The sequence below is a fragment of the Myxocyprinus asiaticus genome, chromosome 42 (genome assembly GCF_019703515.2).
Source record: "Myxocyprinus asiaticus isolate MX2 ecotype Aquarium Trade chromosome 42, UBuf_Myxa_2, whole genome shotgun sequence".
NCBI lineage: Eukaryota > Metazoa > Chordata > Actinopteri > Cypriniformes > Catostomidae > Myxocyprinus > Myxocyprinus asiaticus.
This window is the reverse complement of record NC_059385.1, coordinates 8,829,412-8,849,231: the sequence shown is the minus strand read 5'-3', so window position 1 is coordinate 8,849,231 and position 19,820 is coordinate 8,829,412. Positions and strand designations below refer to the sequence as shown.

Below are 19,820 nucleotides of genomic sequence, written 5' to 3'. Positions count from 1 at the left end.
CCAGGCAAAGGATGTTGAAGGACATGTTTGATGAAGATCGATCTAATGTGCTCATACAGCCAGTAAAGAAAATGCAGAAAACTGGCCTTGTGTAACATGCCCAATCATTATGCATATTTACCTGTAAGACTGTGTAATGCTTAATGTTCAACAGAGAAAATATCCAGTTGACCAAAATGATTAGCACATGGTGGTTGTAATAATGCAAAGGGATACACATGATTACAGCAATGCACTTTGTTGGGAAAGTGGTTTATACTGCAATGGATGCACGAAAGATGATGGAAATGTATATCAAAATGGGCCGATTATTTAAAGTGAGTGGTGACATTCTTCAATAAACTTGCTTCTATTTGCCCCTTACATGGTATTTGACCACAGCAGGAGGTCTGATTGGTTTTCTCTGGGAAAGCTGAATGCCACAGCTGATTCTGTTTCATGTGTAGTCTCGTATTCTCCAGTGCGATTTTGATATTTCTATTTCCGTGAACAGAAAATCATCCCGTTTCCAGAGTGGCCTGATGAATGTGTATAATCTTAAAAAGGCTGCACTGATCTGTTTGGCAGCTAACAGATGCACAGCATTAAAAATTAGACTTTCAGTAAGCAGAACATCCAGTCATTAATCAAACACAGATACTGCTGTGACTGTGTCTTTCTCACAGATTGGGCTAGTGCAACATAATGCAGTTTACTGCTTTGGATATGTGGAACACTCCTAGTCATTAATATCCAAACATCTAAAAGTATCTGCCGCGTTCCCTTCAAGTCACGTCAAAATGTATTTTTCAAATGGCCAACAATTAGCATGCAGCAAAAATTGCTGGCAAATACATTTTGAACACCCACCCAATACAGTTATTGATGCACTTCTGGACTGGTTTGGTTTCGAGAGAGGTTGTTAGAACATGTACAGCACTGATCTCTGACTGGCATTATTGTTTCACAAGTGAGGTGAGAATTCTGTCATATTATTGGATGGGTATAAAGTTCTGTGGTGGTACTAGGTGAAAGAACACTCTTGTTTTCTGAGTTTCATAGAGATCTGTTTACAGTGTGAAAGCAGCGCTGCAGTCATTTGATGAACTTCCTATTTGAGAATTTCCATATCAATGAAGTCAGCAGATGTCACACTAACACAGATCTATCCATTCTGTCTGCTAACTCAGCAAAGCAGGGAAAGACTCAGACATATATTGTCTCTGTGTATGTGTGCATGTGTTTTGTGCAGTATAAAACATTTTGTTCACACCTCAATGTGGATAATTACTGGGATGTACCAACAAACTAAAAAATGGCCAATAAATTTACCTATGAATCCTATTCATTCACTTTATAATGATTATTTTTGCAGGTACTTAATCATCACTACACTCATGTTTCAGCCCAAGGCATTTATCATATTGTCATTAACCTCTGATGTCATCCAATGTGTTTACTGCAGTGGAAGATCTTTAAAAGACATTTTTTACCATTCAGAATGTGATCTTGCATCCAAACCACCATGGGTGATTACATTTGACCAATAATTCCATATAACTGTACACTTTGTCATTGTGCTTTTTATATTTGACAACCAGTGGTGTAGTCCTACCAATAAAAGTGGTTTACTATTGCCCAGTCCCTGTTCGTCTGACTCAGGGTGTCTGTTACTATAGACTGTAGTTTATTGTTACTGTAGACTGCGTAATCTGCGTATAGAGAGAGAGGCAGAACTGCAACTCTGTACATATCGTAAATGGGTCATTCCTACAATTTGGTGACATTCTGGCTTTGGAACTTTTGAAAAATAAAACATACATTTACAAGTTTCTTCATGTTTCATCATTACAGGGACATATTAAAAGATTGTAGGTGATTAGTCATTCTGGTCAAACTAAATTACTAAAAAATTCAGATGTCCATCCAGTTAAATGGGCAGCATCAGGGTGGACAATCACAGGGTGGACATTCAGTGGATAAATTAGCCACTACATGGTCGGATTGTTATCTAGGAAACATATTTGTAAACTAATATATATGATTTTATTTGTTAATAAATACTGTATATTGAAATTTTGAATTATATTAATTTCCCATATCTTCCCATAACAGGGTGGACATGTTAAGCTTGACCACATATGACTAACACCACAAAATAAAGGAAAACATAAAACAATAGAGTTATAAACTTCAGATAACTCAAAGTAATTTTGCAGAATGGCTGAAATACACCTCCAGTGTGTGTGATGTAATTTCCTAACATATATCTTCAATGAAAGGTCATGGTATCATGACAACAGGGTGCACAATAAATCAAGGGACACACACAAAACCTCCACTGTCAGTGTTAAAATTAAACATTTACCACAAATGAATACATGCTAGAGAGAGAATAAACTCAACTGTATGTGGGGGGTGGGTGGGGATAGAAATACAATGATATAGCATTTATTTTTGTCAAAGATGCTTGACGTGCAGTTTTGGGACATGAGGAAATGACACAGTGCAATAGAAAAGGATTTCAATTATATCAAATTTAACTTTTAAGCCCACAGAAGTGTATAACATTATAAAAAGTCTTTATTCTTTTTAACAAGGCTATCAAAATTGTAATCGGTTGAAATTAAACAAAATAAATGCCACATACACTTATAATGTGGACTTAAATATCACAGAATTGTAGGAATGTCCCATATTTACAGGCGTTCCTGCGTGAGACGCTGCTTTACATTGAATAAAAACTCGGACAGACACAAAAACACTTTCTGTGTGAACGTTCCCTACTAAACTTAAAATGAAAAACGCTTTAATACAAAGACCAGGAAGAAGAGAGAAAGGGAGAGAAAAGGCTTAACATGAAAATAGTGTATTTCTCCTTGGATTAGTGTAATTGTTTTTGGCAGTAAATAGTGTTTATCATAAGGGAAATGTAAGAAAATCACGTTGTGTTTTAACTGCACCTGTACTACTGTACTTTTATTTTGAATTAATGGAGTTTTTCTTACCTCTTTCTCTTCCAGAACGAGCTCTTACATATGCAATAGAAGGTAATGGCATGCCATGAATAGGTGCGTTTACTGGTGTTTTAAAATCCCAATGGTGGAAAACAATTACATGCACTTGAATGCTATATGATTTTGACAAAATTATCCAGCTTCTGACAGAAGCTCAATTCAATTTCAATCGCTTTACTGGCATGACTGTATTTTACAATGTTGCCAAAGCACAAGTTATAATCAAATCAAACAGAGCAGAAACATGTATATGCAGTGCATCCGGAAAGTATTCACAGTGCTTCACTTTTTCCACATTTTGTTATGTTACAGCCTTATTCCAAAATGGATTAAATTCAATATTTTCCTCAAAATTCTACAAACAATACCCCATAATGACAACGTGAAAGAAGTTTGTTTGAAATCTTTGCAAACTTTTGCCATGACACTCAAAATTGAGCTCAGGTGCATCCTGTTTCCACTGATCCTCCTTGACATGTTTCTACAACTTGATTGGAGTCCACCTGTGGTAAATTCAGTTGATTGGACATGATTTGGAAAGGCACACACCTGTCTATATAAGGTCCCACAGTTAACAGTGCATGTTAGAGCACAAACCAAGCCATGAAGTCCAAGGAATTGTCTGTAGACCTCTGAGACAGGATTGTATTGAGGCACAGATCTGGGGAAGGGTACAGAAAAATGTCTGCAGCATTGAAGGTCCCAACGAGCACAGTGGCCTCCATCATCCGTAAATGGAAGAAGTTTGGAACCACCAGGACTCTTCCTAGAGCTGGCTGCCCGGCCAAACTGAGCGATCGGGGGAGAAGGGCCTTAGTCAGGGAAGTGGCCAAGAACCTGATGGTCACTCTGACAGAGCTCCAGCATTTCTCTGTGGAGAGAGGAGAACCTTCCAGAAGAACAACCATCTCTGCAGCACTCCACCAATCAGGCCTGTATGGTAGAGTGGCCAGATGGAAGCCACTCCTCTGTAAAAGGCACATGACAGCCCACCTGAAGTTTGCCAAAAGGCACCTGAAGGACTCTCAGACCATGAGAAACAAAGATTGAACTCTTTGACCTGAATGGCAAGCGTCATGTCTGGAGGAAACCAGGCACCACTCATCACCTGGCAAATACCATCCCTACAGTGAAGCATGGTGGTGGCAGTATCATGCTGTGGAGATGTTTTTTAGCGGCAGGAACTTGGAGACTAGTCAGGATCTGATGAATGCTGTAATGTACAGAGACATCATTGATGAAAACCTGCTCCAGAGCGCTCTGGACCTCAGACTGGGGAGAAGGTTCATCTTCCAACAGGACAACGACCCTAAGCACACAGCCAAGATAACAAAGGAGTGGCTCTGGGACAACTCTGTGAATGTCCTTGAGTGGCCCAGCCAGAGCCCAGTCTTGAACCCGATTGAACATCTCTGGAGAGATCTGAAAATGGCTGTGCACCGACGCTCCCCATCCAACCTGATGGAGCTTGAGAGGTCCTGCAAAGAAGAATGGGAGAAACTGCCCAAAAATAGGTGTGCCAAGCTTGTAGCATCATACTCAAAAAGACTTGAGGCTGTAATTGGTGCCAAAGGTGCTTCAACAAAGTATTGAGCAAAGGGCGTGAATACTTATGTACATGTGTGTTTTTTTTGTTTTGTTTTGTTTTTTTTTATAAATTTGCAAAGATTTCAAACAAACTTCTTTCACGTTGTCATTATGGGGTATTGTTTGTAGAATTGAGGAAAATAATGAATTTGGAATAAGGCTGTAACATAAAATGTGGAAAAAGTGAAGCGCTGTGAATACTTTCCAGATGCACTGTAACTCTCTGTCATAAATTCCCTCTGTCAATGATGGGACAAAAACAATGGTTGTCAGGGGCGGGGGGATGGTAGACTTCAAATGATAATGCACCAATTACAACAAAGAATCTCCAGTTTCACAAAACAGCATCCAATACAGTTAAAGGGAAAGACAGTAGATTATGGACTTCTGACAGGGGTGTAGATTCCGGGGAGGAAAGATGTAAATGCTTCGCACTGCAACCCCCTCCCCCAATGTTCAAGCCAAATCTACGCCTTTGACTTCTGAAGCAGCAAAACAAGTGGTTATACCGAGGGTATTCACAAATATTGATCCTTAGAATACATCACCTGCACACAGTGTTGGGGAGTAACAGAATACATGTAACAGGATTACGTATTTAAAATACAAAATATAAGTAACTGTATTCCACTACAGTTACAATTTAAATCATTAGTATTCAGAATACAGTTACATTCAAAAAGTATTTTGATTACTGAAGAGATTACTTTGCATTGTTTCATTTAATATTTAGTCCTTTCAGATGGAAAACATTTATACATATAAATGATGTGATCCAAAGTGCATTTGAACAGCGGTGAAACACTTTCTTATGATGTGTTACATTCAGACAGAGCAGACAGAGAAGTAAGTTTGTAGGTACATAGGGTTGCATTTGCATTGGAAGCTTCTGTCACCTTGACAAATTCCTTATGTATGCATACTTGCCAATAAAGCTCATTCTGAACAGTGGGCAAACACTGAATTTGTATTTTAAACAATGTAAAATCGTCGTATTTTATTCAGAAGGAGATGCATGTGTAAACTTTATAAGTTGTATTAAAGAACTGGATGTACTTTTGAGGTTTCTGCCATACACGATTGCGGTTGACCAACAGGGGGCGTGGTTTTACGTGTTTGGTAGGCGGGGATCTCGAATTGCGTCAATTGGATTGGTTGGGTGACGCTCCCTGTCCCACATACCCACCTCTTCACGGGGCGTGAGAGGGGCTGGAGCCGCGCGCTGATCCCACGTGTGTCGCTCGCGCTCCCGGTTCGGTAAAATACCTTGAGCTGGGGCTGCAGAGCTTGTGTGTGTGTGTGTGTGTGTATGTGTATGCGTATGCGTATGCGTGTGTCCGGAGTTGGTTGGGCTTGGAGCTATGGAAGCGGACGCAAGTCAAGTCACCTCTGGAAGCCCCAACGATTCGCAAAACGACCCGGGGTAAGAAGACAGGACGAGTGTGCGCGCGCGCCCGTGTGTGTGTTTGGAGTTTGATTCTGTTTCAGCGCGAGCGAGTGTCCTTCTTCGCGCAGTTCTGCTGATGTTTGATTGACAGGCCATTTCTAACGGCTCATTTCAGCTCGAGCTGTTCGTAGGTCGCGTTTCTGAAGTAATTCACACGGAAAAAAATTTTGACAACTGGACTCACTTATACTGTGTTTTCTTCCTACAGTAAAATGTTTATCGGTGGCCTCAGCTGGCAAACCTCACCAGGTAAGGAGAACTTATGTTTTTGGAGTTGTTTGCCACATTTCCATCCATTGCACGCACTAAGAGCTGTATGGTGTGTGTGTGTGTTTGTAAGTGCAGGTGTGTGTCACTGCGTACAAGGTTATTGTGATTTCCATTCATCTGACATCGAGAGCGAGCGACGCGTCAAAACTTGAACGCTCTCATAACAATCCGCGAAGCTGTTCACATTGCAGTCGCGCGACCTTTCAAGTTTGTCGCGGCGCTTGCTGTTGAGACGCGATGTAACCCTTTTTTGTCCTTGTGTTTGTGTTCAGACAGCCTTAGAGAATATTTCAGTAAATTCGGGGAGATCAGGGAATGTATGGTGATGCGCGACCCCACCACCAAACGCTCCAGGTAAACACACCTGCTTTACTGCTTCTGTTAGTACACACAGTCCTGCTTTTTTCACTGAGGGCAGATCAAGAAGAGCTGGATAGAAAGCTGATCCATTACTGACATTGAGTTAAGACTGAACAGCAACAGAGAGCGAGAGAGAGACTCCTTTAAACATGCAAAATAAACTGAATAGATTTGCACATGATGAAAGACCGAGCAGATTTGCAAATATACCAGACAATGTGTTTTATATGTACACTATATAGCTGTAATATACATGCATACTTTGTGCTCTATTATATACACTAAATTTGAATGCTTTATATGTGTGCCATAAAAGACTGAGCAGATTAGGAAATTTACAAACAACATAGGCCCTATGAGCATTTTATGTGTACTTTATACGTGCATTATGCATTTGTACTTTGTGTGTACTATTATTATGTGTATAAGTGATAAGTGCACTATATATGGGATAGGCTGACACTTTATTAATCCTCTGGAGGAAATTAAGATATGTATCCTTTTTATGTATTTATTTTTTACCAGGGGTGTAGGAATTTTTTTAAAGTGTGTGTCAGTGGGAGGGGGGTATGGCTGACACAATTTGGCACGAGTTTTTAAAAAGCTCTGATTATCTCCCAAAAGTGGGGGATGACTGTAACATTTCGAAAAGTAGATAGAATGATTGCTACACCCCTGACCATTTGTGTACTATATATGACTGAGCAGATTTACAAATATACATAATGTGCTACGTATATAGTGCCATTGTTTTTCTGTCTCTTTTATGCCGTTATCTCCTGACCGTCAGTGTGTTTTGTTCCACAGAGGGTTTGGCTTCATCACGTTTGCAGATGTTTCCAGTGTAGATAAAGTCTTAGCTCAACCACACCACGAATTAGACTCCAAGATGGTATGTGTCACTTTATAACATCTGATAGTTTAATCTGTTCATGAATCTAACTGTTTAATATTTCATAGTGCTAGAAATGAACAGCTGCTTAGTGCTTATTTAGGTATTATATCCAGTTATTGCAGTGAAACAGATGCCATTCAGATGTAGTTCTTTCCCACAGAGTATTTCATTTCCTTTCTCCTCACTGTTTATTTCTGTTTTCTTTATTAAAAAGTTATTTTTTTTTATGTATTTGAGTGGATTGTGAGTTTTCCTACTTGCACAGGCAGCAAATGGTATCAGCTGTAAACGGAACGTTGTGCAGAAAGATGAATTTGGCACCTGTGTTGATGGTGTTTAGACTGACATTTACTCAAGGACTCTGAGATGAAATGTGTCCTTTTCCTGTTCGGCTGGGAAATCACTCAAGAGAACTGTTATTCACATGTGATCTCATTTTGAATGGACATCTCTGGGTTTCCCCTTCCTTTATATTCACAGCCACCTTAGACTTACATGGACACATATTTTACACCCACATGGAATTTGATGTTTCCTTGTGTATGTCTTCATAAAATAAACTTGCACTCTTACCGTGCAGGTCTATTTTTGTTTGTCTGTATTTTAACAAATTTGTCAAATACAACTGTAAAAAAGCTTAACCCAACCCCCCCCCCCCCCACACATTTATAAACAAATGTTGACTTTAAAAAAATGACCCCAAAAGTGTTTCATTTATAATGAAAATTAATTGTTACATCAGTCGGTTTGCTGGCATTCTGTAAATAACACTTCTCTGCTGTGTGTTGATTTCTTTAGTTTGTTTAGTTCATCGAAAAACAAAACAATAAAAAAAAAAAAAAAAAACTTATGTCACAAACTGTGACACGAACACCTGGATTGACTACACCACATGCTGCTTTCACTTTCCGAGTCTACTGTGCTAAAGAAAAGCTTGCATATCTGGTGCTGTCTGTAACTCTAACAGTAATGAATAATTATGACTGGCAGTGAGGTTTCAGGGCGGTGCTGCGTCACTCGTATTCAACTGAAATCAGATTCCTCTGAGCTTTTTATCACGGTGGGGGGTTGTTATCTCTTCTCCTGCCATGAGTGCGGAGTTTTGTACAGTGTATGGGAACAGTAAACACTTTGAGTGATGTTTTCTTGAAGTGGATCTTTGAGAATAGATATTCCAGACACATTTGAACAGTCATAAGCAGTGTCTTAGAATGTGTCTTCGACCCCATTTCCACCTGGTATTAAGATGTGTTTTTGGTCATCGGATCACATGTGGTCTGCACTAAATCTAAACGGGGTCTAAAATGTTTTGTGATCGGATCACAAAAACCACACAGTGCATCCGGAAAGTATTCACAGTGCTTCACTTTTTCCACATTTTGTTATGTTACAGCCTTATTCCAAAATGGATTAAATTCATTATTTTCCTCAAAATTCTACAAACAATACCCCATAATGACAACGTGAAAGAAGTTTGTTTGAAATCTTTGCAAATTTATTAAAAATAAAAAACGAAAAAAATCACATGTACATAAGTATTCACAGCCTTTGCCATGACACTCAAAATTGAGCTTAGGTGTGTCCTGTTTCCACTGATCATCCTTGACATGTTTCTACAACTTGATTGGAGTCCACCTGTGGTAAATTCAGTTGATTTGGACATGATTTGGAAAGGCACACACCTGTCTATATAAGGTCCCACAGTTAACAGTGCATGTCAGAGCACAAACCAAGCCATGAAGTCCAAGGAGTTGTCTGTAGACCTCTGAGACAGGATTGTATCAAGGCACAGATCTGGAGAAGGGTACAGAAAAAGTTCTGCAGCATTGAAGGTCCCAATGAGCACAGTGGCCTCCATCATCCGTAAATGGAAGAAGTTTGGAACCACCAGGACTCTTCCTAGAGCTGGCTGCCCAGCCAAACTGAGCGATCGGGGGAGAAGGGCCTTAGTCAGGGAGGTGACCAAGAACCCGATGGTCACTCTGACAGAGCTCCAGCATTTCTCTGTGGAGAGAGGAGAAACTTCCAGAAGAACAACCATCTCTGCAGGACTCCACCAATCAGGCCTGTATGGTAGAGTGGCCAGACGGAAGCCACTCCTCAGTAAAAGGCACATGACAGCCCGCCTGGAGTTTGCCAAAAGCGACCTGAAGGACTCTCAGACCATGAGAAACAAATGTCTGGAGGAAACCAGGCACCGCTCATCACCTGCCTAATACCATCTCTACAGTGAAGCATGGTGGTGACAACATCATACTGTGGGGATGTTTTTCAGTGGCAGGAACTGGGAGGCTAGTCAGGATCGAGGGAAAGATGAATGCAGCAATGTAAAGAGACATCCTTGATGAAAACCTGCTCCAGAGCGCTCTGAACCACAGACTGGGACGAAGGTTCATCTTCCAACAGGACAACGACCCTAAGCACACAGCCAAGATAACAAAGGAGTGGCTACGGGACAACTCTGTGAATGTCTTTGTGTGGCCCAGCCAGAGCGCAGACTTGAACCCGATTGAACATCTCTGGAGAGATCTGAAAATGGCTGTGCACTGATGTTCCCCATCCAACCTGATGGAGCTTGAGAGGTCCTGCAAAGAAGAATGGGAGAAACTGCCCAAAAATAGGTGTGCCAAGCTTGTAGCATCATACTCAAAAAGACTTGAGGCTGTAATTGGTGCCAAAGGTGCTTCAACAAAGTATTGAGCAAATGCCGTGAATACTTATGTACATGTGATTTATTGATTTATTTATTTTTTATAAATTTGCAAAGATTTCAAACAAACTTCTTTCACGTTGTCATTATGGGGCATTGTTTGTAGAATTTTGAGGAAAATAATGAATTTAATCCATTTTGGAATAAGGCTGTAACATAACAAAATGTGGAAAAAGTGAAGCGCTGCGAATACTTTCCGGATGCACTGTATGTATGTGGTAAAGAACGCATCTGAAGACATCACATTTAAGGTGTAAACACTAATCCGTCATGTATGTGTCCCGACAGCAGCAAAGCACCTCCCCTCACCTGTCAATCAACTGCTGCGCTAAAACAAGAGTTTAAACTGCTGGTTATGAGCGGTTTAAAAGGAAATAACCGTCCGATTGGAAAAATTAAAAAAGCGTATATATACACAAGCATGAGAACTTCACACATCTTCTTTAGTGTGTCTGATATCAACATGCAGGGACACTTATGAGAAGCACGAACATCTACAGTTCAGGTTAATTCAACTAATCCACTAAAATGACAGACAATTCTGCTCGAAATGCTGTATTTGTGCTTGGATTAAATTACAAATGCATCAGGGAGAAATAGTGCACCATTTCTTTTTCACACTTTCTTTGTCTTTTCTGAATTTGTTGCGGTTTATTATCATGCAGTAACATACTAACATGGTGATTGATGGATGTTGTCATGAAACATCACAAGTGGTCACAGATGACGCATTTAAACGACCAGGTGTAAACAGCGATGTGTCTCGCCTGACCACATGTAATCGGATCACCCGAGATGCTTCTTAATACCAGGTGGAAAAGGGGTCGTATTGCTGCCTACCTAGCTTGCATTTTTGGGTACCATAGGTGCATTTGTTGTCTAGACAGGCAGCTCACTGCCTTTGCGTTTTTCTAGAACAGTTCTGGTTGAAAGCTGGTCTGGGCATTGAATCTTTGTTTGTCTAAGGAATTGATCTCACTGAACTCAATAAAAGGCAACTGACACATTAAACTGTTAGTGCTGAGCTGAAATAGCCTCAGTAAATACTTCATCTGAAAATACACACACTCAAAAGACTTTATTTACACATCGTGTCTTCTGGTCTAAATTCTATGTTGGCCTAGTGACAGTTGTCTGCAGTTTGTTTCAGATTGTTATTGCTGGCTGTTAAGATGGTCATTATACTTTTTGAAATGGCTGTGATTAGGTCGTCTAACTGAATGGCCTGAACTAAGCCATCGTCTTGCTTGTAAAATAAAACTCTTGTCTTATACAGCACCAGCACTAGCAGTCCTAGACAAATGTTAATGTTGACAAATGGTGAGGCTGTACCTATAGGTGTAATTAGTGATGACCTTCAGAATAAGGTCATGACCCCATCCCCATAAATGTGTCTTATGATTTATTCAAGATCTGATCAGACAACTGCCACATTTGGAAATGGATGGAACATTTTTTTTTTTTACTGATTTGAAATTCAAAGTATAATGTCGTTTCTGCTCACATGGGCTTGGTTCTGTGGAGTAATTGAGGTTGAACTGGTTAAGCCTCAGGCTAATTGCTAAAATGAATTTTTGTATGGAATTCATCACGGAGAGGGTTTCCCTACCCAGGTGTTACAAAATCCATTTCTCTAATTGACCTGATTTGGGGAGATAACAATCATGGCCCAGTCAAATGGAATTATGAGGAAAAAGGTTTAGTTCATCAGACAAAAGTGTCTCATTTCTGTGAAAATGACACTATGGGCTGTCATGTTCACTGATCTCTTTATGTGAACTCTCTCTATATATGAACATTTACTTTTTGCCAACAGCCCAACACCAAAAAAAAAAAATAATAAAAAAAAACGAAGAATGACGGGTGTTGATATATTTTTTTGATGTGCTTATGAGGTTGAAGGGAAAATATAAGTTGATATCTGAGACTATACAGTATGTCCAGGGTGTTCAGCGGGAAGCAGTCTGTGTGTGTGTTTTATTCAGAAAGGCACTGGGTCTGTAACGATACACACGTATATGCTGTAAAGCCCTCAGGCAAGCGTTCAAATCTACGCTGGGAGTTTTGCTACAATCTAAAGCCTTTGCCTTGCTGAACATGGACAAGTAATTTCTTGCAAGAGCCCAATTTCGATCTGTTTATGTTTTTCCTCTTGACTACATCTGTCTGGATGAGATTGTTGAAACTCCTCTCTTTATAAGAGGTTGAATTAAGGCTGAGACAAGACAGTGTGACATTGTAGCATGAAATGGTTTCTCTAATTCTTTCTTTGTGTGTACTTCAACACAAGCTCAACAGTAAGATGGAACAAAAACTGAAATTAGCAAGATGACAAGCTAAAAATGGAAACTATGTTTCTGATTAACCCTAGAGTTAAAATCAATGCTTGAGAAAGACTGATCCACTCTCATAATTTTTCATTCTACAGCTTGGTGGTGTTGATGATTTCTTAAAGTATGAAAGAGTGTATTGTGATTATTGTGCATTAGAAGTGTGTTCTGGGTTCTATACAAATTAAGCTTTATTGACAGCATATTTGGCATGCCATCTGGTAACACAGACATTCGTTTTGACAAGCAAAAATGTAATGTTTAGTAGGGCTGTGAATCGATACATTTTTTTAATTAAGCACACATTTTTTATGTGATTAATCACAATTAAATAATGGTACATGATACATTACAACAAACATTAAAAAATCGTCATAAATATATTTACTTTATACTTTGTCTCAAAGAACTTGCAAGAAATTGGTTAGTCATCATTTATTTAAATTAAGTATGTGCAGGTTAAAATGTACTTTTTTTTTTTTTTTTTGGCAGATAGTTAATTAGACACATTTTTACAGGTTTTAATATTTGATACAAATATATGTACACAAGCCATAAAATCAGTGGATGTGTTGTAATTACAATTTTGGCAAAATCTTCTGCCGTTTTCCAGTGGACGTTTTGGCAAGAGAAACTTAAGTGAACATTGCCAGTGCATTATTAGACACTATACATACAGATATAAAACATCTTGAATGCTGAAGTTTAATTTGCTGAAGTTTAACATCTCAAATCTCTTATGTTCTCTGGCTGTCGTTCAGTCTCTACAAGGATACCTGGCATAGCTTGCTGAATGGAACGGGTCCTTCTCAGTCTCTATCGTGCACATGCTGGGTCTCACTCGGGGGTTTAGCTTTTGAGACGGGTTCAGATGAAAGTGAGCGAGCGTGCGTGCGTGCGTGCGTGCGTGCGTGCGTGCATTTTTGTGTGATGCGAAGAGATACAGCAGCTTGCCCGTATCACTTGCCCTCTTGTGAGTGAAGTCTTCATTGTCTATACAGGTCAATCCGCTCCCGTGTTTATTATGCCCGGGGCATGGGTTGCACACAATGATTAAGCGGGCACTGCTTCACACAATCAGTTTCTGTGTGAGCATGTGCAGTTGAGTCAAGTGAGTACCTCTTGAAAATGTATATATACCAATGTTAGCCACAGAAAGAGGAGAAAAACATTGGTGAAGTTTCACCCATTGTACAAAAGTGGCTGGGTTTGTTCCTGACAGGCAGCAGATGCCCTAACCCCTTCCCCACCCTAATCCGAGCCTGTAAGGCTGAGTAGCATGCCAGGAACAACTCGAGACCCCTTTCTCCTTTCGTGTAAAGTTTTAGGAAGTAAAAAAAAAAAAAAAACGAATACTGCATTAATTTTTTTTTTTACGCGTTAAACACAAACTCTTAATCGCAGGAAGTAACGTGTTAAATTTCCCAGCCCTAATGTTTAGTAATGCACTTCCAGTGGAAGTCTATAGGGCAAGGCAAGGAAAATTTGTTTGAAAGTGTAAATGTACTTTAACATTGCAAGACATTTTAGGCCAGTGTGTTAACTTAAGTCTTGTGAAACAACTAGTGATTAAATCGCTTTCTAACGTTGTCTGTGCAAAGTTATTTCCAATCTTTATATAATATCAAAACACCTGACCAGATTTTGCAAGATACGATCAAAAAAAAAGGGACATGATGTAACTATCCTAAAATTGCTGTTTACATGTAAACAAATATTGCTAAAATAACTTTATCTGTTACTTTACAAGTTTATCTGCCTAAAAAAAGGGGTTCCATTGCTTAAAGGACAATTAAGACATCTTTATAGCTATATCTTTATGACAACTTTGAACGAAAGAATCAATAGAGCTTTAACAAAAGTACAGGCTTCACATTTTTGCTCTTAAACCCTCTGGAATACCTCTGTAAAGTGTTACTATAAATATGACTTTTGCTTGTTTTTACAAATTGACGGAAAAGTCAGAATTGTTTTCTGGGGTAATCAACAGCACTTTTGGGAGAGGTTAACTTGTTTTAATCCCAGAACATTCCTTTAAAACATGAATTTTTGTCTCTTAATGTCCTCTGTCTCTCTTTTTCTCTGTTTTTCTGCACAGATTGATCCTAAGGTCGCCTTTCCTCGGCGTGCCCAACCTAAGGTCAGAATTAATTGATGCTGATCTCTTGTTTGCAGTGCATTAAAAAGGCTCTCTTTTTGTTTTTGTTTTTATTATTATTATTTTGTTTTGTAATTTCAGCACGTGTAGTGCAGACTGATGCATTTGAGGTTTGATCCTGGACAGAAATTTTAATCACATTGTGGGATTCTTATGATGAGTTTGTGGTCAATGATGTGTTTGTCCATCTAAAGTGATTTGCAAGGATTTGTGGATGGTGCTATTAATAGGTGTCTTTGTGTCCGTATCTTTTGTGCTAATGCAGTTCTTCCTCTTTTACTCTGTAAATTGGTCTAAAGCTCAGAGTATCTCCCACTTTGGGAGATTCTTCTTTTGGTTCCAAAACAAGCTAAGATCGATAATAGATTTTTCCTGGTTTTGAGGGACTTGCAGATGGTTTTTGTTGTTGTTGTTGAATGGCTCAGGTTTCAGACAAAGGAAAAGCGCTCAGATCCAGGACATGTCTTCAATGTCTGTTACATTTTCAAAATTTCCAGACAGGTTTTTATTTGCCAGTTTTGGTCTCTTAACCTTTTTTCTTTGAACAACAAAAATGGCTCAGACGTTTTCCTCTGGAATCCTGTTGAAACAAAGAAAAACATTTTTGCTCTGAGGCAGCACTGTTATTTTTTTTTCTGTATCTCCTAAAACAATATGAACTCCACAGCAGACCGCAGGTTATGAGAACTGAATTGTCAATTTCAGGGAGACACGGAAGGGTTTCTCTCTCTCTTAGCATAATTTCTGCTGTGTCTTTTTTTCTTATACCACAGGGATAGATAAAAATAATGTATTCTTCGGTTGTATTTTTTTTTTAAAGCAAATGGAAAGCAGAGCTCATCAGTGCAGAAAGAGCTGTATTTATTTTAGTGTGAAGCAGAGAACGTGAATTTTAGAGGATCTTAAGGCAATAGGATTAAGACAGATATGTTGGCATTGCACAGGCTTTTTTTTGTACATGTGAAATTGATTTTAGACCGTAAGTAGCCAGCTAGTCATTCTTGTCACATGTCTTGACTGCACGTTGGCTGAATGGTAGTGCTCAGTAGGGATGGGCATTTTTTAGTAATTTTAAAGTCAAGTACTCTAGGGGGGGCCTGGATAGCTCAGCGATTAAAGATGCTGATTACCACCCCTGGAGTCGTGAGTTCGAATCCCAGGGTGTGCTGAGTGACTCCAGCCAGGTCTCCTAAGAAACCAAATTGGCCCGGTTGCTAGGGAGGGTAGAGTCACATGGGGTAACCTCCTCATGGTTGTTATAATGTGGTTCTCGCTCTCGGTGGGGTACATGGTGAGTTGTGTGTGGATGCCACGGAGAATAACGTGAAGCCTCCACATGCGCTATGTCTCCACGGTAACATGCTCAACAAGCCACATGATAAGATGCGCAGATTGAAGGTCTCAGACGTGGAGGCAACTGAGTCACTACGCCACCATAGGGACTTAGAGTGCATTGGGAATTGGGGAGAAAAGGGGAGAAAAAAAAAAGTCAAGTACTCTAATCCAAAAAATATGAGTACTCGATTACTCGTATATTAAAATGTAAGTTAAAAATAACAAGTATGACAGGTACTTAAAATGTATATTTTTGTTTTATTCACAAACATTACCAAGAACTGTTTAAAAATAAGATAACTTCAACAAACTATGCTTTCCTTTTGGGGGGGGGGGGGAAATGAAATGAACAAAATGCATTAATAAAAGTAAAAAAACAAAACAAAACCAGCAAAAAACATTTGCACTCACACAGAGCATACATAGAAACCAACGCTGCATCACAATCCAGTCCCTATCCGCCCTAAACAGTATCTGAGTTGCCTTGATGGTCTGCTACAGGGCTAGTCAACTGGCGGCCCACGGGCCAAATCCGGACTGCCATTCATCTTTGTCTGGCACCCTGACTGATTTTTGATTAAATTGATTGCCATCTGAAATACCAGAGCATTCTCTGTGCAAAACTCAGCATTCGTAGGCAAGGCCTCAGCAATCAGCGGTGAGTTGAACAATGCTCAACGGCACATGCAACAGCATTCAGCTGTCCTCAGTCCAGACTGGAGTGCGTGTTTAAGCTTTTCTGGCGATAGTTTAGTTACACTGCTTTGCTAAACATGGACGTACCGTTAAAGTGAGCATTTGATTGTGTCTTTTTCAATCAAATGTATTTATATAAATTTCTTAGTTGTGTGGAGTGCTGTCAAACCTACAAATCGGTAATGTAAAAAATGATAACTGCAGTTGTTACAGAAATGTTGTCAGCACATACTGGATGCTCATTGTAGGCAACAAATTAGAAATCGATTATGAAAACTGAACGTTCAAAGAAAATGCGCTGAAAAGTTTGCTTTTATTCATTATTCTCGTAGTGTCAAACGATTGTGTCTCATCGGTTCAGGGTCTGTAGGGCTCTTAAAAAAATGTATAACGTGAAACTGAACTATCCTGATTATATTTGGTTCTATACAGCTGTGAGTCAGCCCTCTCATTCACAAACAGCATCAACTCAGTTTGTTCTTCTTTTGCCAATGATTAGCTGCACACAAATCTTCTCCTGTACTGGCTATTGTGTGCAAATTCACAATATTTGCAGATTTATTTTTTTCCTTACTGAATAGGATGATATTTTATAAAGAAAATGGGAGATTAGACATTTATCTCTTTTTATTTATTTATCTATTTATTTATTTTTTTTCAAATAGAAAATAAAATTTAAATGCATTCTTAAGTAAACATGACATTTCTATATGACCATTCTTTTCATATGTGGGTTGATATTGTGAAAGGGCTTTAGCAGATCAAAATTTTTCTCCTCGGTTTTCATAATATGTTAACAATAGCCCTAAAATTTTAAAATGAATGTTGTTTTTCTTTTCTTTTCAAAGTAAAGTTGATCAAAAATTATTTGTTAGTTAAGAGTATAAGTCATGTTTGTTTTTCAGCCAGATCTTATGAAGGAATTTATGGCCAGACCTTAAAAAATTATAATTCAATATACAGTATACCCTGTGACTATTTTAATATGAATACATGCACAGTATTAAAGGTGTTTTTTTTAAGTAACATTATTTGTGATGAAAATGGCTAAGATGAATACTGAGAAAAGTTTGGCCCCCGCCAAGTTTTCATCTGGATAAGAACCCTGGTCTACTATTTCCGGTAGATTTTCGAAGTAGATCCGTTTGATCTGTGAACACTTTTTGGCTAATATTGCCCACAATTCCTTGCTCGACAGAAGATGAGTTTGACCATTCGCTTCAGAACTACAATTGTCATACGTGGAAAAACTACAGACATGCCGGTAGGACTGATGCCGCATCATTGCTTTATGTTTTACATTAAACATAATGTAAGTTTGGTTGAACAATGCGAAGAGAGAAACTACTTTGTTCACGCTGTAGGACAAAGACGCCGATGGGCTCATTAACGATTGCGAAAGATCAACTGGCTCCATTTACATTGATCAGAAAAGGTTATGAGTAATTAATAATCCTTATCTTACGATCATGCATTCTTTAATGTCCATCTACTGTATTTGTACTGCTTATTGTGGATGCTTTTTTGTGTTCTTAAGAGCTTCTTTCTCAAAAATAATCTTTAAGAAATTTCAGCAAAAAAAAAAAAAAAAAAAAAAGGATTATTCAGGTTAAAAACTGGATTATCACAAACAAAATCAAATGAACACAATTGTCTGTTCTCATTTTATTTTTGACATTTATTGTATCACTGAAATATAGCGGAGGTCAGATTCTCTTTCAGGTAACTGTTATAATGATGTAAACTGTATGTGATGCCACCAAAGGAACAAATAAATAAAGTAATCAGCACAATGTCATTCAAGTGTTCTGTCTTCCTGACTTGGTATAGCTAACATTCAAGTTAAGTAGGTGATCCTTGATTTTTTACTTTAGTTGATGAAAAATTATAAGATCACATCTTTAACTTTTAAATAAAACTGTTATCTGTGTTATATTTTATCTACAACACACTGTGAACATCACACATTGGATAGAGATAATGATAATGATAAGAAAAGTGGTAAGTTTGGGTTTCATTAACCACTTTACTACATGCCTGAAAACATCAGCGGCTCTCCACACGAAAAACTCTGCGACAGATCTTCAACGTGCTGTTTCTTCTCCAATACAATAGGAAGCATTGTAGGGTATTGTAAAATGAGGAACGTGCATGTTACGATAACTGTAACAGGATGATTGACAGGATGCACGTGGCTGAGGGGTCTTTGGTTTCAAGACACAATTTTATGAGATGATAGTATGTCCCAAATCTTGCACCCTTTTTTGCTTCACATTAAAGAGTAGACACTTTTCCATAACAAAAAAAGTGCACACTTTAAGGGCGTAGTAGGTATAAGTAGGCAAATTCAGACGCAGTGCGATACTGACGGTGTTAGGGTAATGCACATATGTAAACTCTACATAAAGGCTGTCACATTTTTATCATTTCACATGTTATTGTTCATAGATATAACGCACATACATGCATACTGGTCTGATAAACTTTTCAGTTTCTTGTACTTTTTTCCACCATAGAATTAGAACCTTATCGGTTGGTTGGAGTCCAACAAGAATAGAACACCAACAGAGTAGAATTTAATATGAATCAAAATATTACATGTATTGCCACTCAAAGCACTGATGCCATCATATCTTCTTCACACATCCACAGCGCCCCCCATGGACTCAATTGTAACTGCGAAATTTGGTGAGAAATTTAAAGGGTAAATACAGTGTAATTCAGAGTTGCTCACGACAGGCAATTGCGGAAAGGAAAATCAATTTGCGATTTTCGAGTTGCATTTTGATATTTGAATAGCTTGTGCAGAACAATTACTCAAATAGTTGAGTACACGTGCACATTCCTGGTCAACAGTGGTATCATTTACACTCTGCAATCATGAGGTTTTCCCCAGCTCCTGAGTCTCCTCTTAATTCCTCTCTTCGGTTTACTTTCTTGAGATACATTCGAGTCTTAGAAATGAGCTTGTCATTGGTAGCCAAAGTGGCCATTGCCGCTGACGTCTCCTGAGATGGTTTCCATTCAATGTTTGTT

General features: G+C 38.8%; 1 protein-coding gene across 6 annotated transcripts in view; it reads left to right on the top strand.

Annotated features, from left to right (window-relative positions):
* The first annotated feature begins 5,794 nt into the window (after window positions 1–5,794).
* The window catches only part of LOC127433128 (RNA-binding protein Musashi homolog 2-like), a 266,122-nt gene continuing 252,096 nt past the window's right edge, over window positions 5,795–19,820 (top strand). For 5 of the 6 annotated variants that reach the window (XM_051684802.1, XM_051684800.1, XM_051684801.1 and 2 more), the window contains exons 1-5: window positions 5,795–6,006; window positions 6,239–6,279; window positions 6,573–6,654; window positions 7,468–7,552; window positions 14,694–14,735. In XM_051684802.1, coding sequence (XP_051540762.1) covers window positions 5,945–6,006; window positions 6,239–6,279; window positions 6,573–6,654; window positions 7,468–7,552; window positions 14,694–14,735 — 312 coding nt within the window. In that variant the 5' untranslated portion in view covers window positions 5,795–5,944. The remainder of the gene's footprint in view (window positions 6,007–6,238; window positions 6,280–6,572; window positions 6,655–7,467; window positions 7,553–14,693; window positions 14,736–19,820) is intronic. The other variant, XM_051684798.1, reaches the window with a different exon arrangement.